This window comes from Silurus meridionalis, chromosome 5, assembly GCF_014805685.1.
Source record: "Silurus meridionalis isolate SWU-2019-XX chromosome 5, ASM1480568v1, whole genome shotgun sequence".
Taxonomy (NCBI): Eukaryota; Metazoa; Chordata; class Actinopteri; order Siluriformes; family Siluridae; genus Silurus; species Silurus meridionalis.
The window spans coordinates 7,362,203-7,389,016 of NC_060888.1; the positions used below are offsets into that span (position 1 = coordinate 7,362,203).

Below are 26,814 nucleotides of genomic sequence, written 5' to 3' on the forward strand. Positions count from 1 at the left end.
AATTCTTACTGACTCTCCTGCATATATTTTCTGATTTCTCCAGTATGTTTCAACACTGGCCTTTTGTACTAGCACCGTTCTCTCTTCACAGAACGTTTTCTCTTTTGTTCATTTCATTATTAAATTGCAAGTACATTAACTTCTTTTTAGCAGCAGTAGTTTTGCCATGAACTTGGGCTACTGGCAGGATTTAGGTTGTTGCTGGAAAGCTGGGCCATTTTGCATACATTAGATACAGAGGGTACTGCCATAGTCATCATTATTCCCTCTCATATTTGTGCTTCTTGGTTATGCGCTGCTGTACTATAGCACATTGTAAGGCATTACTTGTGTTAGTTGTGGTGTTCAAGACTTGCTTAGGGGTCATTTTGAGGTTGGGTTTGATGACTTGAACAGAAGCCTACATCTAGGCCCTACAGGCCAATATCAATCTTAGCAGAATGGAAGAATTGCTGGTGTCTTTTGAGCATCTTAGCACATGTTTTTATATATATATTTGATTAATCATCTATTGACCAGGATTAAGGAATAAATCACAGAAGCATGTCCATATTTGTGGGAAATTATCCTTAAAGAACTAACTGCCTCAAAGGCCTTGTTACAAATCACAATTCTGCTGGGGGGGGAGAAAGGGGGGAAAAAAGACTAGACCAGAAGTCCAGCATGATGTATCAGTTGCAGTATTTGTCGGGTATAGTCAGTGTTTGGTGAACTAGTGTGAGCTTTGTATCTAACCGAAGCTTTAATCGAGTTAATAACATAATAGCTTCGGCTATGGTTCTCTATGGGGTGACGTAAACGGCCCGGGCTCGGCGGTGAGCGAGGCCTCGCGCGCATTGTCTGCCCCCTCCCGCCCCTGTTGGCGGCGCGCAGCCTGATTGGCCCGGGCCTGCGAAAGCTTGCTCGGGGATTCTGGATGTACAGGCCGCAGACGCGCTACGGCTGCAAAATAACACCAAAACCGCATTATCATGCCTTCGGTACAATAAGAACCCCGTCGGTGCACCGAGGACGACTCAACGGACCAGGTAAAAGCCTCGCTCTAGACTCGAGGAGCCATGAAAATTTGAGCCGCGGCCTGTTTTGGGCCTCGTCGGCCAGCATAACAAACAAAAGCTCGCCGAAGGGCCTTGCGTTTAGCCAGCTAGCAGCCTGCGCTAACGGCGCGATGGTTTGGACGAGTCGGGATACCGACGCGTCGCGTAACACAATTCCTGGGAATCAAACAAATACACAGAGTGTCGAGTTATAGAACAATTTTGTGCTATATTGAGTTTTTTTGTTGTTGTTTTTGTTAAAATAACGCCACTGAGGCTAACTAGCAAGAAGTAAAATGGCGGAAAACAAGATGGCGCCCGAGGCAGATCTACAACTACCGCTATATAGAGAAATCGCTAACATAGACCAGTCGTGAGCCAGGTCTATTAGGTTTCAAAGTCCAACGTCGGCTATTACTGCCGAGTGGTTTACTGGTGCTAGTAATAAAATCACGGGGAAAGAAAATAAAAATAATAAGCTGCAAATAATTGCCGCTTTGACGTAACAGGGTGCAGCATCGCACGTAATAGTGAGAGAGCGAGCAATAGCCATGATTTCAGCTGCTGCAAAGGGCTATGGGTAGATCCGGGCAGAGGAGGGACGCACGCGTAGGGGAGGAGGATGAGGAGGTGGGGATGGGGAATCAAAAAGACACAAAATACACACGAAATCTAAAAGTCATACACTGACAATAAATGTTGCAACAGGTCGCAGACGTTGTGCTTTTTTTTTTAAAAGCGGAATGTTAACGAGGAAAGACTTCCTGTGTTTATTATAGGCGGGGTCATTACGTCATCCTGGAAATTCCCTCCACAACGTTGAAACAACTTCTTTGGGGAGATCCGTTTTGCGGATGTTGCCCTGAGAAATCACACCCCCCCCCCCCAATGATAGTGTGACATTACACAAGTCCATCTCATCTGATTCTAGACAACCCAATGAAGGTAGAGCTTCCCATGCTCTATAATGTGAATTTTGTAGTCTTGCAGTGCAGCATGAGTTCAGTTTGCACAAGAGTTTTGTGAGTATTCAGAATTCTTGTTGCCGTTATTGGCACGTTAATAATAACACAATATTTTTTCTTATTTATTTCTTGTTTTTTTTTTTTTTTTTTTTTTTTTAAAGGTGTTTTTCTCCCTGATGACCCACACACAATGCGGCTTTATATTTGACACTTTCATGTGTAGTAGGTACACTGTCAGCAAATGTGAAGGTATGCTTTGACTTTTTTGTATTATATATTTTTTAAGATTTGCCCTGATACAGACAGTGGCTTACTTTTTATTTTTCTGTTTGTTTATATTTTCATTTTAGCATTGTAAATAAAAGAAATCCAAGAAATGGATCAAGGAGGAGGGGTCCTAGAACTTCACTCCCAGGAGTTGAAAATGCCCCACACAATGATAATGCAAGACTTTGGTAAGAGTGGGTGTGTGAGTGATTGAGCTTTAATCTGTCTCATTTCAATGTATCCTGACTGTGTATAATGCATATGTCCTATTTAGTTTGGTCTCTGTATGCTTCTATGCTGTAGGCATGGGGGGCATGGCCCACATTGATGGGGAACACATTGTGGTATCTGTACCTGAAGCTGTGCTGATATCAGATGTGAGCACTGATGAAGGCATCCTATTGGAGCATGGCTTGGAGGCTGAAGTGGTGGAAGGGCCAGGCATTGGCCAAGAGGATGTCATCATGGCCGAATCTATCCTGGGAGCTGAAGTGGCCATTGAGGAGGCTCTGGACGCGGATCACCATGTCCTGACTGCCGAACTCATCGAAGAATCTGTGCCTGAGCAGGTGTTTGTGACTGATCTAATGTCTACACATGAGGATAGTTCATTGGATCCTGAGCTGGTGTCAGAGGAGGTGATGGTTGCAGACACAGAGGCCATAGTTCAGGCACACGGGAACACCCCACCCTGCGAGACCCTCAAGACTGATGACGACGAAGATGGCAAGAGCACCTCGGGAGACTACCTCATGATCTCATGTTAGTCAGTAGGAATTTAATAGGTGAAATGTTAGTGTTATATGGCTGTTTGGTTGAAAATACAAAGGTGTAAGCCGATACTGTCACTTTAAATACTTCTTAAAAAGTACTATTAATGACAGATCTGTTTTATATTTATAGTCACAGATGTTTATTTTATTTATTTATTTTTTTCTTGACTTTGCAGTGGATGATGTGGGGGAGAAGTTGGATATCAGTGATACGCCGTTAAAAATCAGCACAGAGGTGGGCCAGGATGATGAATCCAAGGAGGACGAGTTTGGCTCTGAGGTTATCAAAGTGTACATCTTTAAGGCTGAAGGGGATGAAGATGTGGAAATAGGTGACATTTTGTGACATGTGAAGTAGCATTGACATTTGAAATAATCTAGTTTTGTCATTGTAACGTTCACCCTACTGAGAAAACATTTTTGTGTATTGAATATCTGCAGCTGTCTCTCTCTCTCTCTCTCTCTCTCTCTCTCTCTCTAAAAAAGAAAGAAAAAGAAAACAAGAAATGCATGTGAGTTGTTGGGGAAAATCTCTGTTTTTCTGGTCATGGTGTAGGTGGAACAGAGGTTGTTGCAGAGAGTGATTTCCCCAACGGGCACACAGTTTTAGAGGCAGCAACAGCAAGTACCGGTCGGCTGCCCAGGGAGAAAATGGTCTACATGGCGGTGAAGGATGCAAGCCAAGGACAGGAAGATATGAGTGAGTAAAACTTGGTAATGTTACAATACTAAACACTAAATTTACTCTCTAGAGTTGTTCTGAAGCCAGTGCTTATACTGTATTTATATTTAGGAATGGCAGATTTTACATCAGTTTATGCTTGCTGGCCACCTTATTTAAAACACATTTACAGTGGAACTTTGATACTCGCGACCTTGACATTCGCGACCCCAATAGTTTGCGACTTTTCATTGGACTAAGAGTAACTCGCGAAAAATCTGATAGTTTGTATTAATAAATTACATAAAAATGTTTGAAAAATTATTGTATCATTCATTCAAAGTAGTAAATAAAACATTTATAACAAGTTTTTCACAATTTTTGTTGCGTTTACAGTGCAGTACATGTACAATTCCCTTTGAAAAAGGAACCATCAAAAAGAGCGATTCAAAACCTCGCGATTTTTTGTTACTCACGAGGGGTCATAGAACATAACCCCCACAAGTATCAAGGATGCACTGTACACCTGCACATTCAAGGAATTATCTATGGTCTAGTGGGCTTGTGCCAGACATGCTGGTGGAGAATTTTGTAAACTGCTGGTCTCTTATTTTTACAATGTAAAATTAGAATTTATAATACTCTTCTCTATAAAAATTATGTGGAATTGTGAGAAATTACACAATGTGCAGAGGAATTGCCAGCCTGGGTTGATTCGAGACATAGGCAAGATTAACTCAAATAACCACTCTTTACTCACTATGGTGAACAAGAAATAGCATCTACATTGAGACGCAAATCCGAGGCTTCGGTAAACACGGGCTCACTAAACCTGGACAGTTGAAGATGTTGAAAGAATATAATCTTTTCTGATGACTGTTCATGTCTGCTGCAAAATGCAGGGGGTAGAGTGAGAATTTGCCATCTACAGCATGAATCAGTGGACTCAGTTAACAAGACAGCGAGTTTAGTTTACCTCATTGGCCTCCTTTTGCCATATCTGAATACAAAACTCATCGGGAGGTTCAAGGATGAATGTGAATCGGAACTTTGCAGCAGTTATGGAATACAATAATGTCAAGATTGAATGACTGGAAGAAAATAAGAACAAGCTACAAATAAGAGGAAGCTGCATGTTAATACAAATAATATTCTGAGGATATTTATGACAGTCATTTTGACACAGCCAATTTAAAAAGTACAATATTAAATACCGTATTTATTTATGGATTCCTGTTTTTTTCTGGTTTCACAAACTTCAAGCCAAAAAACTGAGCCCCATAACATTAGACCAATAAAATTGCGAACGGGTTCAGGTGAACCAATGAAACTCTTTATATTAAATCAGATGCGCTCCCACTGAATTGGACCGCACCACATCATAAATATGGATGAGATTCCTCTGATGTTTGACCGGCTGCTCACTCGAGGAAATGCAAATCATTCGTCACGCTGAAAACAACCGGGCATGAAGAAACGCACTTCACCTTTGTTCTGAGCTGCACGGCATCGAGAGAAAAGCTTCACCGATGGTGATTTTTAAACGCATGAAGATGCCAAAAGATAAACTCCCGAGAGAAATAGTTGTGAAAGGAAGGAGGAAGACAGTGAACAATTACTTTCTTGGTAGGCTACTGTTTAGATACAAGCCGTTGTAACACGTTGAGTCTGGGTCATGGGATAGCTCGCTAACTCCAGTTGCAACAGAAATCATATAAGCACAGACAGGTTTCCAAAACTCGTGCTTTTTTATTTTTCTTGTGCGGCTTATTTATGTTCAAAATAAAAATCTTTGTAAAATTCAGTGGGTGCGCTTAATAGTCCGGAAATTACGGTAAGATTAAAAAAGTATTTAATAATAATATTAAAAAGTAAAGCTAATCTAATATAAAAGGAACATTATTTTTCAATGTTGTATTATAAACTAAAACGTGTATGTGTTCTGTATTCTGTGAATAGATGTTTCTGAGATGACTGACCAAGTGTACATGGAGGTGATCGTTGGGGAAGACGAGGCTCCTGCCATACAAGAAGCACAATTGGAGGATTCACCATCGAATAAGACCTTTGTTCCTGTTGCATGGGCAGCTGCTTATGGTTGGTCATTTCTTTTTGGAATATTTTCTTTTTGTTTGAATGTAGCACCTTTTACATCTCTTTAACATAGTGCAAGGTTGGGGAAGAAAATACGCTTACTCAAAACCAATATCTGAAATATTTGCCTATATTATATTCTTAAAATTAGTTTCCTATGCTTTGGCTTCCCTACCCACAATAAAGTTTAAATCGGCATGACTACTAGGGTTTTAACATGCAGACAGCTCAGACAGCTGCATGTACGGCCCATTTTATTAGAGGATGGAGGCCTTTAAAAAAGAAATTGTGAACCTTGGTTGCAAAAAACAAAACAAAACAAAACATGAATATCATATCTTTAGAGCTGCCGCTCATGCTACCCCAGTAGCAAAAGCAATTCAATGTACCTTTAAAGTTGTAGAATTTAAATAATTAAATAAAAAAAGGCATTAAAAAATAACATTTAGCTAGTTGTTAAATGGACACATCATCCTCTGCTTTTTAATGTTTGTATTTAGCTCTGTGCATGTACATTTGCAACCTGGGTAGACATTCTGTTCATCCATCACTCTCATCTGAAAGGGTCTTGTCTGTTTTGCTCAATATCCGAATCCTTTCCGACTGAAGTAATTCCGAAGGTTATAAAATAGTTTTCTGTAATCCTCTCTATGTCTTTTCTCTGGTGGAGTATGTGCAACTTGACCAGAAACTCTTGTTTGCTTCGTGGGAGAGCTCCCTCCAGAGCTTAATTTCCAGTCAGGGAAGTTTTTATTTGGTTATTACGTTGTTGAGGTATTTTTTTTTTTATTTTTTATTTTTTGTAGAAGGTTCCTTCATAGCAGATTTGTAACAGTTTGCTTTTTATAATTCTTGTCTATTTTACTACTACTCATGATATACTAACTTTGGCTAGTATTTCACCCTTTTACGCCTTTATCGTACCCCACTGCTTGGTCATCTTCGCAAAGGGACTACACATGTTTACTTTTACTGCATACTTCTCTTATTTCACAACGACCGATCAAAGCAAGGCCTAAAAATACATGCCGAACAGTCAGTTGAACTGATGCCACGTTGCTATTGTAACTAGGACGATCAAAAAAGTAAAAGCTAAAACATTTGCGTATGCTAACATAGAGATCTGCATCAAAACTACAGTGCAGGAATACGTTAGCATATAGGTGAAGTGATGAAGGGCTGAGCAAAAATAATGGAATACCATTCATTTGTGCCAAACTTGCACTGAATGTAAGACATACCACTTCAGAAACGTGTTTACTTGCCAGTATATTTACCAGCACAGTGCCAGATAGGGACCATGGTAAAGAAATTCTTCCATTTGGCAAGTTCCTTTTCAAAAATTCAGACCAAAACAACATGTTCACTATTGATTAATACTAATAGCTGCTTGTGCTTTAGCATGATTGTTTCGTACATTTGTGAATTCAGAATTTGGTAAGTTTCCTGTTCTCTGCTTCAGTCCTTTAGATATGGTGCTGCATTTTCATGGTGTCCTGTGCCACTCTTTTCCATTAGTCGATAATCACTAGAACTAAAAATGTTTTTGTCACAAAATTTGCTTGTTTGGGATATTGGGCAGAGATGTTTCATATTCTGTCTGGCTTTGTGCAGGAGCGCATAGAATTTACATTCATGAAAACAATAGATTGGGTGGGCTTTAGAATTTTCAGGCTTTATAGCAATTGGATCATGAGATTTTCTTAATAATGATCGGTCATACGAGGTCGTTTCATAACTGCCAATTCGATGCCTTTAATTAGCTTTGAGCTTTATGATATCCCCCTGCATTTCTGAACTTTTTTATTATTGGTGTACTTCATATATTTTCTCTATGCCATTTTGTCGAAAGGTGTGTATTTTTTCTTAATTAAAACTTTTCTAGTTATAATATTTTTTTTCTATTTTGCTTCCTTATTTCTCTAATGCACAGCATTAGATGTGTGTATTGAATTGGCATCAGTTTGATGGCGAATACAGGCGTACAATTTTATTGGCTGCTCATTCATCATTTCCTTTTAAAGGATGTTGTTTCTACGCTCACATTCTTGCTTTGCACTTCTTAACTAGCTCTTTATAAATTTTCATTCCTGTTTAAGTAATTCTTGCGATTCCAAAAGATTTAGCACATGGTTCTCTGCATTGGTCTCTGCAAATGTTTCTTCTCCCCTCTTTGTGCATAAATTATTCAAGGTTAATGGCCAGTTCAAATGTTGCAACTGCTATTTTTTACTGTAGGTAACAATCTGGAGTCTCATTTAGAGAGTAAGCATGGAGCAACCACTCCATACCTGCAAATCAGTGACAACATCAGTACAAGCCGCGCTCTCAAACAGAGGATCAAGAAGAAGAAGAAGGGAGAAACACGGCAGTGCCAGACCGGTATGACAGAACAAGCTGGTATCAGTGAACAAGCTGTAGAAACAGCATTTACGTGTGCACACTTAAGTAAATCATCCTCTCTGTTGCAGCTGTAATAATTGGCCCTGACGGCCTTCCACTGACGGTCTATCCTTGCCACATCTGCGGCAAAAAGTTCAAGTCACGTGGGTTCCTGAAGCGGCACATGAAGAACCACCCAGACCACATGTTTAAGAAGAAGTACCAGTGTACAGACTGTGATTTCACTACTAACAAGAAGGTCAGCTTTCATAACCATTTAGAGAGCCACAAGCTCATAGTCAAGAACGAGAAAGTCCCAGAGTACACAGAGTACACACGGCACTACCGGGAAGCGAGTCCACTCAGCCCCAACAAGCTGATTTTGCGTGACAAGGAACCCAAGCTGCACAAGTGCAAATACTGCGAATATGAGACGGCTGAGCAAGGCCTGCTCAACCGCCACTTGCTGGCAGTACACAGCAGAAACTTTGCACATGTTTGCGCAGAGTGTGCCAAGGGCTTTCGCCATCCGTCTGAGCTCAAGAAGCACATGCGGACACACACGGGCGAGAAGCCTTATGGCTGCCAACGCTGCGACTTCCGTTGCGCTGACCCATCGAACTTAAAGACTCATGTAAAGAGCAAGCACGGTGCTGAACTGCCGTTTAAATGTGCCCACTGTCCACAGGCGTTTGCTGATGACAAGGACCTGCAGAGGCACATGGAGGTCTTTCAGGGCCACAAGACTCATCAGTGCCCACATTGTGAGCACAAGAGCACCAATTCGAGCGACCTGAAGCGCCACATCATCTCGGTGCACACCAAGGACTTTCCGCACAAGTGTGACGTGTGCGAAAAAGGCTTCCACCGGCCATCAGAGCTCAAAAAGCATGCAGAAACGCACAGGGGCAACAAGGTGCACCAGTGCCGGCACTGTGACTTTAAGATTTCAGACCCTTTCACTCTGAGTCGACACATTTTGTCAGTGCACACAAAAGAACTGCCTTTTAAGTGCAAACGCTGCAAGCGTGGTTTCAGGCACCAGAACGAACTCAAGAAACATGTGAAGACTCACAGTGGCCGAAAAGTCTACCAGTGCCAGTACTGTGAGTATAACACGGCGGACGCCTCAGGTTTCAAACGCCATGTAATCTCCATCCACACTAAGGACTATCCACATAGGTGTGACTACTGCAAAAAGGGTTTCAGACGGCCCTCTGAAAAGAATCAGCACGTAATGCGCCATCACAAAGACACACTGATATAACACTCCTTTGTCCCCTTCACCTCGTAAATTAGAACCTAATTTAAACAACACAAGATGAGAATGGAATGGTACAGTTCAGTCGGGTAATTGCTTTTTACTTTTTTTTTTCCCCCGCAGGCTTTTGTTAAAGCTTTTCAAATAACCTTAAACTACTATTCCCATTCTTGGAGCAGGATTGCTAGGGGCAGCCAGGGTCTCAAATAATTATATTTTTCTATCTACCTGGCTGAAATGCTGCAAGTGAATTATGTCCTTAATGTTAATTGGGTAATTATTGCTTGACATATATGCTGTGATCGAACAGAAATGCCCATTAAGATTCCCTGTAGCCATGTTGGTGTGGGCTGCAGTGTACTCCGTACTTTAGTGAGTACTAACTAGTGTGCCTAGCTTATAAGCTAACATCTTTATAAAACATCAGTCTAAATCATGTTATTGGTTTCAGTAGGTCATTTGTGGTATGAATGGTCCTTCTTTATGTTTACTTATGTACAATTCATAAGTAAACATGTATATTTGTGCATATGGGTATAGTTACATGCTCACTTATACTTAATTATATCTCTATAACACCAACCAGTAATTTTTCTTACCCAAGATTTTTGGAGATTGAATTCACTTTAGTTTGAATAAAACTTTTTTTTTTCTTTTTTATAAGTTGTCTCCCTTGTGAATGCCGCTGCAAGTAATGTATATGTAAAAATCACATGTAACTGGCAATTGTGCACATATTGTCATTTTGAATTCCAATTTGCAGTCATGCCTTACCTGTATTGTATATTTTCTTGCACTGAATTCAGTAAATTGAATGTGATTATTATTTTTTAACAAGTCTCAATTGTGCAGTTCAATCATTTAATTTAGTGCGCTCATAGTAAAGTCAGAGTACTGATTTAATTTGTCTTATTATTTTAGGGCTATTTAATAGTAGGAAGACACTGAGGATCTGAATACTCTGTAATAAAATAGGTTGTCTAACAAAGTGTGAATTCGGCACCAGTTTAACCCGTTTTCAAAAGTATTGAAGCTAGTTATGATTCGATTTTCTCTAACTATTCCAGTTTTTATATTTCCTTGTAGCTCTTAGCTGGCCAGAAATTTTTGGAAAGGGAAATGACATAAAAAAAAAAAGACATGGGTAAGACTGGTGGTCACCTGAGAGGTTGCTGCTAGATGTCTTTGACTTAAATCAGACTTTGGTTAGTAACACACTACACAATACTTGCACAAAATAGGACATGTTGTCTCCTAAAAGTGTTCATTGGTATATTAATTACTCTGGGACATGGTATTCAATCCAACTCCAGGGGTTGTGCACATTCTTGATTTTTCCCCCTCTGCTGTTTTTCTGCATAACTCTAGGACTAAGAGCCAGTGTTTGACAAAAGGTCTTGTATGTTCTTGCAAATGAACCGAATTAACCAGTTTTAATCTTTTTCTTTCTAATTGTGGTTGTTAATGGTTATATATGCACCAAGTTAACAATTTGGGACTTTTTAATAGTAATAATGGCCAAGTGTTTTAGATCCATTATAAGGGAATATGCTATGGATAGCATTTCAATGGTTTCTGCTTTATACAAGTATCTACATTTGTACTTGTAATGCTTTTAACCAGGAAATGCTTCAAGCTTTATTATCACTAAATTTCATTCTTTCATTGCCAAGATTTGTTTTTAGACAAGGGGTGTCTAACAATACAGTGGGTTGTGTCTTGGCTCTCGATTTGACAAGTCTGTACAAAAACAAAACAATCATTGAACGGCAGGCCGTTTCTCCCAAAATACAACTTAATTTACATATAAGTTTGTAAAACTACAAATCAAAAAATGTATACACACCACAACGATCTTGTATTGGGGAAAAATAAGAAAACGTACATGTCTCTTTGTCAATGCCTGAACGTTATATTCTACTGTACCGTTGTGTTTGTGATGTTGTAGGGAGCTTTTTCTTTTTCGTTTTAATAATGCAAAAAATCTAAAAGACGAGACAAACAATATCATTATTGTTTACTGATTATGCCTTAAAGTTAAATATTTTTATTAACAGAAAATGGAAAGATTAGATTTGTATTTTGTATATTATCGTAACACCCCCTCCATTCTAGTCCCACTCACAGTCCATTCATTAACTATTAGTTTCCATATTGCTAATCATTCTTTAAAGCAACCGTTTCCCTACAAAGCTAATAATTTGTCTGATAATATACATAAAGCCTGAAGTAATATTTCAACAACTGATAATATGGTTAATTTAAGATATAAAATGGATAGTATTATCAAAAAATGCTCTCGAGGCTACACATATTAATGCAGCAACATACGCACGACCGCCAAATGACATAAAGCAGTGGTCCCCAAGCCCCGGGCCGTGGACCGACACCAGCCTGTGGGTCAATTGGTACCGGGCCGCACAAAAAGAATACATAACTTACATTATTTCTGTTTTATTGATTATCTAATTATGATCGATGTTCTATTTTGACAAAAATTACCAGATTATCTCTGCCACATCTGTCTATGACTCACTCTTGATGCATGTCATGGTGCCTTGGTCACATTTCTTACCTACATTCACTAACTTCTTGAAGGGGCTGCTCCGGCCGCTAACACATAATACATTACCACTAAATTTAAACCCCCAAGCTAACAAAATGAACAAAAACAACGATGTGGATTCACGTTTATTATTATATTTATAAAATACCAGTTTTTATTATGGTCGTATCATTTTATTTTGATGTATTTATCCGCCACACCTTAAAGGCCGGTCCGTGAAAATATTATCTGACATTAAACCGGTCTGTGGCACAAAAAAGGTTGGGGACCACTGACATAAAATATATTTTTTGAGACACTTTATGATGCTTGTTTTATCCTCATAAAAAACAGTTTGAAAAGAAACCTCTATTACAAGCAATATAATCAAAGCTATGAAGAAATTAACAGTTCAGATGCTGCTGGCAAAACTTAAGTGAAAGAATGTAATTTTACTATTCTTTATTGCTTTTAAACATGACCTTGCACATAGACAAAACACAGTGAGGGCAGACGCATTGACAGAGACCCATAAGAACTTAAAATGTACATAAAGGAAAAAAAAAGGCACACAAGGACAAGCCGTATTTGGCGATGCAACCAAACCATGATTTCAAAGATATTTTCGGAACTATAAGTGAATATCACTGTATTGTGTTTTATAAAAATAAACATGTCACATGCTGTGTGTATATATTTTTTATAGATAATATATATATTTGTTAAAATAGAGATACTATGTAACTATGATACATTACTGCTATAAATTATAAACTATACTTTACACTCGTGAGTTTTTGCTTAAAAAAAATTCGAAGGTCTTTGAGAAATCTGTTGCAGTGTTATAATAATTTCAAAATGGTTTAAGCTGCACAATCTCATGTCCTTTACAACATTTTTATAAATTAAAGAAGAGAACGCTTTCATGAGAAAATCTAACTTCAAAAGTTTGGTTTTGTATTCCCTTTGACTAACGTTATACTCAGTCATATCCAATAACAGTCATCCGGCACATTGTTGACTTTATAGTATCCACTTCATGGAAATTCACATTAAAAGAGTTTGAAGTGTTAACATGCAAGACACCAGAACAGTGATATACAAGAGGTGTGATTCGATTACTCTGATTATAAATTGCAAGATCAGGAGACACAAGTTTTCAGACAGAAAAAGGCTGTTGATTTTATTAAAATATATAAAAGGCTTATATTTGGGTTTCTTTAATATACTCTGTGAGTGCACAATGACCACATGGAAATCCAAAGTGATTGCAAGATTGATGTAGAGGAGAGGATTAAATGTCAAAAAACTGGAATCGCGATTTTTTTTTTTTTTTTAAGCCATAATAACACTTATACATGTATAGATAATTTGTCAATACAAGCATGACTTCGTGGATCAGATTTTATCAACAAATTGCCTGTGATCACATTGTTGCTTCTAAAACTACTTGAGGTGTGGCAAAAAAATGTATTTCATTCCAAAGTGAGTATTCTTTTAACTTTAATTTTCTGGGGTGAGTTCAAGCTCAGTGGTGTATAATGAAAACAGAAAGGAATGTTTTATCAGTGAATTTGGATATCTGCTACATTGTCTGCCCTGAGCAGGTTCACCGTTTCACCACCTTGTGAGTGGGCCATGTGTGTTCATGAAAATTTATTTTAACTGTGTAAATTTAGACTTTGTTTTTCAAATAGGTTAAAATGAGATATTGCAACAAAGGCGATACTTATATTTCATATCACAACAATCAAAATTGTACAAACAAGCACATCAAATAACCATCTTTCACTATCTAATTCACAGAATCTGCTACTTAACATTTCTCTGCAATGTTTTTGCCCCAGGCATATATTCATTTTATGTATAATTCCTCTGAAATATATATAGAATTTTTTTTTTACACAATGTATTACTGCATGTGAGTAATTATTCAACACAGGAATAATTATAATGGTTAAAAAAAATCTGCCTTTTCACAAAGATAATCGCTATGTAAGTTTTAAGTGTGTAGCCCTGTTGATCATCCATACAGCAGAGGGCAAAGGATGGTACCATTGTTCTCCCTTTTTGGCACAATGTTTGTGCAAGGTAGTCAAAGGTCCTTTGTCTTCTGGACAGTTAAGCAACTTAGTGCTGACACAATTTTGTAAACATATCATGGTATTTTATGGAATTTGGTAGACATGGGTGCTAAAAAAAAGAAAAGAAAAGAAATAGATCATCCAAGAGTGTTTTGCAACACGAGTAAGTTTCCTCAAGTGATATATTGTGCAAAAAGGATGTGTTACTTGCTGGGCAAGGTTTTAATGGAACGAGTAAGAGAGCCCATATTGGTGGTGGTGGGGAGACTTGCACTCTTTGTTGGCAAGCTGCAGGAATGCCCCATTGCCTCCTCAGCAGCACGGAGAAGCAGAGTGTAGTTCACTGCAACCTCTTCTACCTTTCGTAGGAGCTGTAACCTCTGGGTTTCAGATCGTACACCTCGTACCAAGCGAATGAATGTCTGAGTTAGGCTGCACAACACCTCGAAGCTGGCTGTGACAGCACTTAGCATTCGTGAGGGACTTTTCTCAACACTTGCCACTCTTCTACATGAAGCCCTAAACTCTTTGAAGCGGACTGCAAGTTCTTGCTTGTATTCTACCAACTTTGCTGTAGGCATTCGTGGTTCACCATCTATCTGGGGACTGTTGGCACACTGTCGTAAAATAGAAAGCAATTCATTAGCATCAAGTTGTGCATTTAGGAAGCCATCGGGTAAACAGAAAGTTTTTCCTTGCAGGGTCTGCACTCGTGCCATGCTTGTTTCCAAATTGCCACAGGTCCGAAGGTCAATCTCCTGCGTTTGTGGTTCCTCCTCCTCTTCTTCTTCCTCTCCACTGCAGTCCTCAGCATCAAGTACCTGCAATGTCTTGCTGACAACTGGCATAGCTCTTGAATCAAGCTGCATCCCAGGTAAGACTTGTAGGGGAATGGAATATGAAAGTTCATCTTTATCGCTGCTCTCATCAGCAGCCTCGCACTTGCGATAACAAAAACAAAAGGAGCAACATTTTTCCCTGTCTTCATTCTCTTCACTTAAACCAAGTAGAACCTCATTGGTTCCATCTCGACTCTGACGGACAAGTTCTTCACCCTGGATAAAGAATACTCCTTTCTTTTTAGAATCTCCACCTTGTGTATAAATAGGTTCTATTGGAGTGGGAAGTTGTAGGCCTGTAGCCCGAACTCTTTCCATTTCCTTCTCCAGGCTTTTTGTTTTGGTTGTTTTAACCTCAGCATAAAGGGGTGTGCTGTCATTATCAATTTCCCCTATGCTATATCGTCTTTGTATTTTTTTGTACTGTGGTGCTCCAGTACATTCTGAATGGGAGGTACAAGTTGGTAAACAGGATATATGTGTTTCGCTGAGTTCTCTTGACTCCAGGCTTGTGGAACGGATTCGTGTGGTTTTGATCTCCAAAGTTTGAGCTTGTGTAGCAGTTCCTTGAATGTGTGGAGATTTTGGTTTTGCAGGGGAAGTTTTAGAGATGGTTCTCTCTCTGCCTCTATGCTCCACTGCAGAACCTATGGGAGTATCAGGGAGACGCATTGCCCTACACATCCTCTTGCAGTCACAGCTACGTCTCTGCTCTCGTGAGATACCGGGGACTTTCTGCACTGGGCTTGTGCGCAGCTGGCATGAACATGGAGTACCTGATGGGATGGGAGATGACCCTTGGGAAAGGAACTCGCCCTGTGATGTCTTAGGCTTTAGAAGCTCCTCGAGGAACTCTAGTTCATACTGCCTTACTTTCTGGAGCTGTGCACGACGTTCATCTGTCTCCCGACGCAGGCGAGCAGGAAATGTGGCTGAAATGAGATTTCTAATGCTTAGAAACGGAGCACTACGCTGGGACTTGCCTTTGCTGTTCGCTTGCTTCTTATACTCTGCTCCAGGAATGGTTGCTCCTTTTTCTCCACAGCTCAAAATATGTTTTGTGTTTACGAGGACCGGCACACTTTTGGTGTTTTTCTGTGGTTCAGCAATGACTGTAGATTTAGAGTTGTCTGTAGTGATCTCGCATGTGTCCTTCCCTTCCATTTTCACAGGCACAACTGGGGAGTACTTTGCTGGGGTGAGGACTTTAGGCTTAGCTAAGTTTATATCAGCAGTTCTAACTGTGCTGTCTTTGTTGATAGATAAATGTAGTCCTTTGGCACAGAGTCGCTCATCATCTTTAGGAGAGGATGAGTGCAACACTACCTTTTGGGTCAGTGGGTCCTTCTGTCTCAGTTGTTGCCCTGGTTCTGATCGAGCTGGACATGTGCAGAACAGATCATCAACTGGCAGTAGGCCCTTTGAACTTGAAGGCTTATCGGTCTCACTTGAGGCAACCTCATCATCTTGGCATATCTTGGTTGGGGAAATAATTGCAGAAGATTTTTTATCCAGAGGCAAGGAAATGGGTAAGGCTTTATTGGTTGTATCTGGTGTTGTGTGGCTTGGACTTTTCTCCTTGACATTTTCAGAGATATTAGAGCTTAGCTTACCCTCCTTAGGCAATGATAACATCTCTTTCTTGACCTCAGAAGTGCCCTGTTCAAGAGTTTTTAACTTCTCTCCTGCAAGTGGAGCATGTTCTACAGAACACTGTTTAGCTTTCTCTAAATCTTGTTCATTCTTTATTACCTCTTCGGGCTTGCCTTGCTCCATTGAAACTCTAGATAGTGCAGTCCCTTGAGAAGAACTGACCTTCAAGGGCACAGTTTTACTGAGGATCACAGACCTAGGTGGACAACCGGCACGGATTTGACCCATAGAAAAAGCCCCTCCTCCAATCGCTTGTGCTGTGCAACCAGGAATTGTCAAAGGGAAGTCACGTCGACTAAATATGCGTTCCTTGTTAATGTGGTGGGCCAAAAGGTAAGCCTGATTTTGATGGTGCTTCATGGCAGAAACCATTTCTGACACATCTGTTAGCTCTGAGGAGTTGGTCTCATGTCCAGAGTCGAGTGAAGACTCTGGAGTAATGGCAGCCAGTACAATCAACCCTGTGGAGAGCAGAAATGGGACAAAATCAGGGTCGTGTTTTGACAAAAATTCTCGGTAAAGTTTGTGGAGCTATGCTTAATTTAACATTGTAAAACATTGTTTTATATATAAAGAACTTGATTGTTTTCAGGCAAAATTGAACTTTTGTAACCTTTGTACAAATTTTCATACAAATTGTAAATTAGTATTCCTGTATTGTATGTATTTATACATAGTCATGTTTAAAATGTAAAAATATTTTAAATAAATCCATTAAAAACTTGTATGCAACAAGCAGTTTGTGGACATCTTGCACTTATTAAGAAGTACTTGGTATGTCCACCTGCTGTCTGTGGAGTCTGTTGATGATGATGAGGGTAATCCTCTGATGCAGCAAGTGCTTCCAGTGCTTGCAGAGTGGACACTAAAGCATCATCGAGCTCCTGAGCATGGTCTCTCACTGTCCTTGGGGCCACAGTATCAATTAATGTCACAGGTACTTTCTCTTGAGTATCTGCCAGAGGTGCTGCAGCTGCAGTAGCACCAGTGGTGGCAATAGCCTTCCGATTCTTTTTAGCGTCATCCTCATCTGAGCTATTATCTCTAAACCCTGGAGGTGGTGCTGCTATTGCAGGAGGAGGCGGTTGCAGTTTTACTCCTCCGTCCTCAATCTCTTCATCTTCCTCACTACCAGGAGGAGGAAGAGCCATTAGATCAACAGCTCCACTTTCACAGGAGGCACAGGCATTAATGCTTTGCAAAGCATGTTTTCCAGAAGTGCCTTTCTCTGTCATTACACCTCCAGCTTTAAGCTTTGCCTTGCAAGAGTCACAGAAGAATCTCCCTGTACGCTTTGAGTTCTCCATTGTTTTAGCCCTGCCTCTGAAGCCTGAGCTGTCCTGAGCTGGGCTCTCGAGTTCAGCCAGTGATTCAATACTTTTGAGAGTGGGATCGGACTTGGCACGTGAGCGGTTCTGTGACTTGGATATGAAGTTCTCGTTAATATCCAGCTGTTCCTCCGCCTGCATTTGGAGATCTTGCAGCTGCTGCTGCTCTTTCAAATGTATGTGACAGAGGCCAAGGTGTTGTGACGGTGGTGGTGCTGATATCTTCTGCGACACCTCTCTGGGTGGCCCCTCTCTCTCTTCACGTTGACTGCTACTTGACACAGAGGCCCCAGAGCGGGAATGAGGATGGGGGCTTCTGAAATCTGAAGAACACAACCATCAGAAGAGTTGAAATGGCAAGAGATATATGGTAGATGGGCGTGAGTCCAGATGGGAAAAGCAGAGGCTGAGGGAGACCACAAATATGAAGGCTGAGGCAAAGTCTTTTGAAATGTCATGGGTTGTGGTCATCCCCACTGGCAGATTAGGGTATATGGTGATAGCATCCAATGTATGGTTAAATATTATGAATGGATGTTCTTAGGTCAGAGTAATGAAGAAAAATCCAGAATGTAGTATCAGTTTGAAACAGAAAATGGATCGAACATCCATGGACTAATTTAAAATGAAGATGGAAAGTTCAAGAACAGCAAGAAGAAATGAGTGATTCTCATGACTGATGCAACGTCCAGGACAAAATTAAAGAAACAATTCAAAGAACACCCTTATGACAACTTTCTAAGGCACATACTTATCATGTTATTGAAGCTGCTGTAAGTAGTCCCTGCAATCTTGCAGTGTTCATTTAGCTAAATACAGTCATGTGAAAATTAAAGTACACCCTCTTTGAATTCAGTGGTTTTATGTATCAGAACATAATATAAATTGTAGGGTCCTTTAAGTCATATTACACAGTGTGAGCATTTATTTTCAAAAATCAAACTGGCATAGAGAAACCAGGTGTGAAATACTTAAGTACACCTTATGATTTATTAGCTGGGATAACCTGAATTAATTCTTTTATGTATTACTTTCAGTCTCTAACATCATTGTGGAGAAATCTTGGCTCACTCTTCTTTACAATGTTGCTTCATTTCATTGAGGTTTGCGGGCATTCATTAATGTACATCTTGCCTGCCACACCAATTCATTTAGTTTGAGGTCTGGACATCGACTGGGGAATTGCAACACCTTAATTCTGTTCTTTTTTTAGACAGATATGCTGGTGTGCTTAGGATCATTTTCCTGTTGACCAAATTTCAGCCAAGCTTTAGCTGTCACAAAGATGACCTCACATTAGACTGGAGAATACTGGTAAACAGAGTTTATAGCCAACTTAATGACTGCAAGGTGCCCAGGTGTCTGAAACCAAGCCCAAATCATTAATCCTGCATCACTGTGTTTGACAGTTAGTATTAGGTGTTTTTGCTGATATGCTGTGTTTTGTTTTCACCAAACATGGTGCTGTGTATTATGGGCAGACATCTCTACTTTGGGCTTATCTGTCTATAGGTGAATCCTTGCGGTTTTTCAAATGCAACTTTGCAAACCTAATCTGCGCTGCCATGTTTAATAAGTGAGAAGAGTCTGGCAACACTTTCAAACAAACCAAACTTGTTTGTCTTAATGACAGTAAAGATGTCATGTATGGTACATCTGAGTTTGTATTTACCTAATTTATGACCTGGACCAGATTAATTGTTGTGTCTAGATCTATAGAGTGTACTTTAATTTGTACATGGCTGTATGTAGGAACATGTCTATATAAAATACATGACTTCACAGTTAAGGTTACAGACTAATGGCACCTCTCTACAGGGAGTGCAGAATTATTAGGCAAATGAGTATTTTGACCACATCATCCTCGTTATGCATGTTGTCTTACTCCAAGCTGTATAGGCTGGAAAGCCTACTACCAATTAAGCATATTAGGTGATGTGCATCTCTGTAATGAGAAGGGGTGTGGTCTAATGACATCAACACCCTATATCAGGTGTGCATAATTATTAGGCAACTTCCTTTCCTTTGGCAAAATGGGTCAAAAGAAGGACTTGACAGGCTCAGAAAAGTCAAAAATAGTGAGATATATTGCAGAGGGATGCAGCAGTCTTAAAATAGCCAAGCTTCTGAAGCGTGATCATCGAACAATCAAGCGTTTCATTCAAAATAGTCGACAGGGTCGCAAGAAGCGTGGAAAAACCAAGGCGCAAAATAACTGCCCGTGAACTGAGAAAAGTCAAGCGTGCAGCTGCCAAGATGCCACTTGCCACCAGTTTGGCCATATTTCAGAGCTGCAACATCACTGAGTGCCCAAAAGCACAAGGTGTGCAATACTCAGAGACATGGCCAAGGTAAGAAAGGCAGAAAGTCGACCACCACTGAACAAGACACACAAGCTGAAACGTCAAGACTGGGCCAAGAAATATCTCAAGACTGATTTTTCTAAGGTTTTATGGACTGATGAAATGAGAGTGAGTCTTGATGGGCCAGATGGATGGGCCCGTGGCTGGATTGGTAAAGGGCAGAGAGCTCCAGTCCGACTCAGACGCCAGCAAGGTGGAGGTGGAGTACTGGTTTGGGCTGGTATCATCAAAGATGAGCTTGTGGGGCCTTTTCGGGTTGAGGATGGAGTCAAGCTGAACTCCCAGTCCTACTGCCAGTTTCTGGAAGACACCTTCTTCAAGCAGTGGTACAGGAAGAAGTCTGCATCCTTCAAGAAAACATGATTTTCATGCAGGACAATGCTCCATCACACACGCCCAAGTACTCCACAGCGTGGCTGGCAAGAAAGGGTATAAAAGAAGAAAATCTAATGATATGGCCTCCTTGTTCACCTGATCTGAACCCCATTGAGAACCTGTGGTCCATCATCAAATGTGCGATTTACAAGGAGGGAAAACAGTACACCTCTCTGAACAGTGTCTGGGAGGCTGTGGTTGCTGCTGCACGCAATGTTGATGGTGAACAGATCAAAACACTGACAGAATCCATGGATGGCAGGCTTTTGAGTGTCCTTGCAAAGAAAGGTGGCTATATTGGTCACTGATTTGTTTTTGTTTGGTTTTTGAATGTCAGAAATGTATATTTGTGAATGTTGAGATGTTATATTGGTTTCACTGGTAAAAATAAATAATTGAAATGGGTATAAATTTGTTTTTTGTTAAGTTGCCTAATAATTATGCACAGTAATAGTCACCTGCACACACAGATATCCCCCTAAAATAGCTAAAACTAAAAACTACTTCCAAAAATATTCAGCTTTGATATTAATGAGTTTTTTGTGTTCATTGAGAACATGGTTGTTGTTCAAATTAAATCCTCAAATAAAATTAATCCTCAAAAATACAACTTGCCTAATAATTCTGCACTCCCTGTATCTACAATAGCTGTGTAGTCATTGGTGTCCTGCGTGCCATTGTCTCAACCTTATAACACATGCTTTTCCCACATGGCATTAAGGAAGCAGCATCCATGCGACTGTAACCGAGGCAATTAAAATAGTTTAACATATAAGTTTCCTTGTGTGATGTTCTGGGTATCCATGATCAATGGATTAGTGTAACTATTCTTTTTTGTTCTCCGTTTTTATGTCAAACCATTTGTTTGATGTGAGCCTTTTCAGGTGATTTTATGTGTATAATTTCTAGTAACATACAGTAGGTGTGAATCAAATAACTTTCACTTTTGCTTCTTAGTAATGACTTTTGACGTATTGTTCTCTGGTGGTCTAGTGGTTAGGATGCGGCGCTCTCACCACTGCGGCCCGGGTTTGATCCCCGGTCAGGGAATCAACCCCAGCCATTAGGGTTGCACAAGCCTTGGTGCCGGTCCCAAGCCCGGATAATGGGGAGGGTTGCGTTAGGAAGGGCATCTAGCGTAAAAACATTTGCCAAATCAAACATGCAGATGATCCGCTGTGGCGACCCCTAATGGGAGAAGCCGAAAGAAAGTTTGTTCTCGTTGCATTTTTTGAATTTTCAGCATTTTCCAAAAATTTCCTTTTGCATCTACATGCTGTGCACCTTGCAGGTGATTTGGCTTTAATCAAAATGCAAACATGAAACTGGAAAAAGTCAGCTTTACTGAAACATCTGTAGATCTGGTGTGTGTTCTTAGATCTGTATAAACTTTTTATACAACTTTACTAAAAGGTTTATAAATGAGGCGTATTTTCCTTTTTCTCGGCTCATCTATTTTAGTGATGATTATCAGGACAGTTTAGAATAGATTAGATAGAATAGATAATCCTTAAAAATTGCTTACAGCAGCTTTAATACTCTTACATTGAATTAAAATACAATAGGCTATAGAAAGGCTGAAAGGATTTACTTTTACACACACATATATACAGCGGGGAAAATAAGTATTTGACACATCAGCATTTTTATCAGTAAGGGGATTTCTAAGTGGGCTATTGACAAAAAATTTCCACCAGATGTAGCCATCAAGCCAAATATTAAATTCATACAAAGAAATCAGAACATTTAACTATACAACTTAAGTCATAATAAATAAAGTGAAATGACACAGGGAATAAGTATTAAACACACTTATGTGTCACTTATATTTAATACTTTGTAGAAAAGCCTTTGTTGGTGATTACAGCTTCTAGATGCCTCTTGTATGGAAGACCAGTCGTCTGCATTGCTCAGGAGTGATTCTGGCCCATTCTTCCACACAAATGGTCTTTAAATCTTGAAGGTTCCTTGGGCCTCTTTGATGAACTTTGATCTTCAGTTCTCTCCATAGATTTTCTATGGAATTTAGGTCAGGTGATTGACTGGGCCATTCAAGCAACTTGATTTTCTTGGTTTCCTTGGCCTTGTGTTTGGGATCATTGTCTTGCTGAAATGTCCACCCTCTTTTCAATTTCAACTTTCTGGTAGATGGCAGCAGATTTTTATCCAGAATGTCCCGGTACATTTCTCCATTCATCCTGCCTTCAATAATATGAAGTCTGCCATTACCCCTTGCTGATAAGCAGCCCCAAACCATGATGCATCCACCCCCAAACTTAACTGTTGGTATGGTGTTCTTGGGGTGGTGGGCAGTGCCATTTCTTCTCTAAACATGGTGTGTAGAATGACTGCCAAAAAGTTCAATTTTGCTTTCATCTGACCATACTATAGTCTCTCAATAATCCACAGGATTCTCCAAATGCTCTTACGCAAACTTTAACCGAGCCTCAACATGCTTTTTGTTCAGCAATGGAGTCTTGCGTGGTGAGCATGCATGGATGCCATGGCGGTTCAGTGCATTGCTTATAGTTTTCTTTGAAACAACAGTACCTGCTGATGCAAGGTCTTCCTGAAGTTCTGCCCAAGTGGTTCTTGGCTCTTGGCGAACTCTCCTGAATATTCTTTGGACTCCTCGGACATGGATCTTACGTGGAGCACCTGGTCTATAACCATTCCCATCAAAATGCTTTTCAACGATAAGATTACGAAGATCTTGAGAGAGTTCTTTGCTTTTACCCATCATGAAGTCTTCCCTGTGTGCCTCCTGGGTAATGAGAAGCCTTTATAGGCCATCAATTAGGACCAAAGCAGCTGATATCAATTAGTACTGATAGGGGGCAGGGTTTCTCTCTCAATACTGACAGATTTCAGGTGATCTTCTGGCTTTCTATGCCATTTTACACCTTGTTATCTTCATGTGTTCAATACTTATTCCCTGTGTCATTTCACTTTATTTATTATGACTCAACTTGTATACTTATGTTCTAATTTCTTTGTATGAATTCAATATTTGGCTTGATGGATACATCTGGTGGAAATTTTGGGTCAATAGCCCACTTAGAAATCCCCTTACTGATAAAAAATGCTGATGTGTCAAATACTTATTTTTTCCCGCTGTATGTATGTATGTATGTATGTGTATATATATATATATATATATATATATATATATATATATATATATATATATATATATATATAATATACAAATTATATTATATATATTATATATAATTTTTTTTTTTTACTTTAATGGTTCAAAAGATTTTTGGGAAATAAAAAGAAATGCACTTTGCTGAAGGTAAATACCTTGTGTTTATTTCAATAAATAAAAACAAACAAACAAACAAACAAACAAAACAAGGATGTGACTACTACCATACCTGCCTTGATCATATGAGACTGACCAGGTGTCCTGTAGTAGATGGTCCTTTTGGGATCCACAAAGAGCTTGTAATACCCAGAAATCAAACAGGCAAAGTTTGATGCATCTGGCCACTCCATCAGCAAGACGAGGGGCTAAACATTTAAACAACGAATAACTCATATGTCTGAATATTCTAAATCCTGTAACAGAAAAACCAAGTCATTTGAATTTAGTGCCATACCTTAGCGTCAATAATAGCCACTTCTACACGGGCTACTCCCTGGTGTTCCCGGAACAACTGCACCTTTGCTACACGGCTGAATTCAGCCAAGACTGTTGTGAGGTTATTTTTCAAATCAATGACATGACTGATGCCATGTCTGGGCCCTACCAAGAGTGTAGTGGCGGTATGTTTTTCATCCTTAAAAACAGAAAAATAAAGATTTGCAAACGTTAGAGAAGAAGAAGAAACAATTATTATTCATCCCAGTCCCTTCTTACCAGTCCAACTGTATGAAACAATAAGCCTCCAAATGGTGGAAGGTCATTTAGCACACGTATGTATTGTAACTTTCCTTGAAGAGGAGGCACCTGCGAAATAAACAAGCAAATAAATAAATAATAACACTATAAAAATACAATAACCTGACCAGCAGGGGGCAATGTGTTTCTATTTCAGCCTGACCAAAGACGGAGGATGGATGCGCATTCCTTTGGAATGACATACAATATAATAAGTGATATAAAGATTGCGTCCATGAAAATTTAAAAGTAAATAGAACTTTGGTCGGAAGAACTTAATCTGAACAGGCAAATAGTACAAAAGGAAGAATGTTTTCAAGGCTGGTTTTCTGAACAAGTGTTTGAACATCACTAAGGATGAAAGTAAAAGCAAGTCTTTGAATCAAATCTTAAAGCCTTGTACTCAAAACAAGAGTTCTGCCTGCTTGCAATTGTTAAGTGGTGCACTTAAGTGAAGAAGTGTTTTTTTTATACCAATGTACAGATTCACTGTTATGCACTTTTACACTTTTAATTGCAGAATCTATGAGGTTCATACACCTTGTTAACTTTTTCTATTCAAATCCAATGGAGGAATTTGATTCACGTACATAGACAGGCACTTAAATATTTATGAGTAATTTTTTTGTTGTATTGTTGTCTTTTTTTTTTTTTTTAATAAACATCATTTATCTAATCTCTGAAGGACATTTTGGTTTAAGCAATACTAACATCGCATTATATCTACATTTTCACAAGTACTTAATATGCCTTAACATTCCCATGCTACTATCTTTTCACATCGGTTCTGTACCTTGTTGCCAGCAGGTGGAGGGTGCTGATAAGTCTTTAGAAGTTGGGAAAGGGTCTTGCAGACATTCTTCTCCTTGACAGTTGGCAACAAGGTAAGAGGAAGGAAAGGTTCCAGACCCCATTCTTTCCTGGAAAAAAAGGTAAGGCAGTTGAGCTTTTATGTCTTTTCATGAACATGTATTTTTAGAAACACTGTTTTCTTCAAAGGTAGCGTGATGGCACAGTAGGCAGCATTGCTGATTCATAGCTTCGGGGTTCACAGTTTTATCCTGAGCTCAGGTTACTGTCACTGTGGATCTTTGCGTATTCTTCCTGCGCCCATGGATTCTATGGTCCCAAAAAAACATACCAGCAGGTGGAAGCCTCAAGAATGTAATGCATGTTTAACTTAGAAATTGGAGTGGACTTTCAGAGCATTACCCTAAATACATACACTATATGGACAAAGGTTTGTGGACACCAGACCTTCAGATTTGTATGTGCTTTCTGAACATTCCATTCCACATTTAGTTTTTAGAACTGTTCTGTGAAGATGGTCCACTTCATTTTGGAGTGTGCTTGAGGAGATTTGTGCTGATGTAAGGTGAGGATGGTGCAGTCAGCATTTCCATTCATCACAAAGGTGTTTAATAGGATTGAGGTCGTAGCTCCACAGCAGGCCTCTCAAAACTCCGGCTGTAAAAGTCAGGTGTTCCAATACCTTTGTCCATATGTTATAGTATGGTCCATTTATACTACATCCACATGTCTAAATAAAAAATATATACAGTAAAGGCACAAAATATGTAATGTTTAAAAAGGGAACACCACAACAGCAACAAAGAAATATTTCTCACAGTGTTTTCGTGGCATTGGTCCAGCTCTCGGATTCTGGACTTAGTGAAGATGAATGAATGATAGTGCTCTTTATTGCCTTGTGGTATTCTTGATCTGGGAACTCTGTTACTGTTCAATTTATAAAGCCCATGATTTAATACTCAAGGTAGTATCTGTCATTTATGAGGAATAGGTTCATATTGCTAGAGCTTGATTTAGGACTTACTCGACATGCTTAAGGGAGATCTTCTGATTGGGTCTCGCCACTGACACTGTGATGTAAATGTGGAGGGCTGCCAGCTTAAGTGTTATGTCTGACTTCCAGTCCATTCCGAATCGTTCCTTGATGACATCGTTGCGACTCTGTTCAATATCACACGTAAGACGTTTCAAACGAGCAAAGGATCAAAGTAGATTTATTTCATGGTAAGAAGTAAAGGACTTTAACCTGTATGTACAAGTACTCAAATGCAGCAGGATCCCTCCTCAGTAAGTCTGCAGGGTCTTTGGGGAAGAAGCAGATCCGAAATAGGCAGCGCATCCCCTGGAAATAGGTTCTGTGTACCACCTGAAGTAATATAATAAATTTCGGTGTTCAGAACATGTAAAATCTATAACTTCCTATACTGACAATGTGTAGTACAAAGCTTTTAATAAATAGCGAAACTTTTCATGAATGCATGATGCAAG

General features: G+C 39.6%; 2 protein-coding genes across 13 annotated transcripts in view; one reads left to right on the top strand and one right to left on the bottom strand.

Annotated features, from left to right (window-relative positions):
* Positions 1 to 648: 648 nt before the first annotated feature.
* Positions 649 to 10,274, top strand: znf711 (zinc finger protein 711). 3 transcript variants are annotated; one of them, XM_046850042.1, is made up of 10 exons: positions 649 to 1,028; positions 1,817 to 2,059; positions 2,164 to 2,251; positions 2,353 to 2,457; positions 2,573 to 3,031; positions 3,219 to 3,374; positions 3,599 to 3,742; positions 5,663 to 5,800; positions 8,036 to 8,179; positions 8,269 to 10,274. In XM_046850042.1, the coding sequence occupies exons 4-10, from the start codon at positions 2,379 to 2,381 to the stop codon at positions 9,444 to 9,446; spliced, it is 2,298 nt and encodes a 765-aa protein (XP_046705998.1). In that variant the 5' UTR covers positions 649 to 1,028; positions 1,817 to 2,059; positions 2,164 to 2,251; positions 2,353 to 2,378; the 3' UTR covers positions 9,447 to 10,274. The 3 variants fall into 3 exon arrangements, with proteins under 3 accessions (XP_046705998.1, XP_046705997.1, XP_046705999.1); XM_046850041.1 differs by having other exon boundaries at positions 1,817 to 1,982; XM_046850043.1 differs by lacking the exon at positions 1,817 to 2,059.
* Positions 10,275 to 12,432: 2,158 nt separating this feature from the next.
* frmpd3 (FERM and PDZ domain containing 3) overlaps positions 12,433 to 26,814 on the bottom strand; it is a 143,722-nt gene continuing 129,340 nt past the window's right edge. For 9 of the 10 annotated variants that reach the window (XM_046849662.1, XM_046849659.1, XM_046849667.1 and 6 more), the window contains 8 exons: positions 26,573 to 26,692; positions 26,351 to 26,487; positions 25,310 to 25,436; positions 24,496 to 24,585; positions 24,236 to 24,415; positions 24,011 to 24,146; positions 17,346 to 18,212; positions 12,433 to 17,022 (listed from right to left, as the gene is read on the bottom strand). In XM_046849662.1, the coding sequence (XP_046705618.1) occupies positions 14,273 to 17,022; positions 17,346 to 18,212; positions 24,011 to 24,146; positions 24,236 to 24,415; positions 24,496 to 24,585; positions 25,310 to 25,436; positions 26,351 to 26,487; positions 26,573 to 26,692 (4,407 nt within the window). In that variant the 3' untranslated portion in view covers positions 12,433 to 14,272. The remainder of the gene's footprint in view (positions 17,023 to 17,345; positions 18,213 to 24,010; positions 24,147 to 24,235; positions 24,416 to 24,495; positions 24,586 to 25,309; positions 25,437 to 26,350; positions 26,488 to 26,572; positions 26,693 to 26,814) is intronic. The other variant, XM_046849670.1, reaches the window with a different exon arrangement.

What these genes read in the sequence shown, in the direction of transcription:
- znf711 (XM_046850042.1), top strand. Translation starts at nt 2,379, where the DNA reads ATGGATCAAGGAGGAGGGGTCCTAGAACTTCACTCCCAGGAGTTGAAA. An exon ending in AATGATAATGCAAGACTTTG is followed by an intron (nt 2,458 to 2,572) that starts GTAAGAGTGGGT and finishes TCTATGCTGTAG; the next exon opens with GCATGGGGGGCATGGCCCAC. An exon ending in AGACTACCTCATGATCTCAT is followed by an intron (nt 3,032 to 3,218) that starts GTTAGTCAGTAG and finishes TTGACTTTGCAG; the next exon opens with TGGATGATGTGGGGGAGAAG.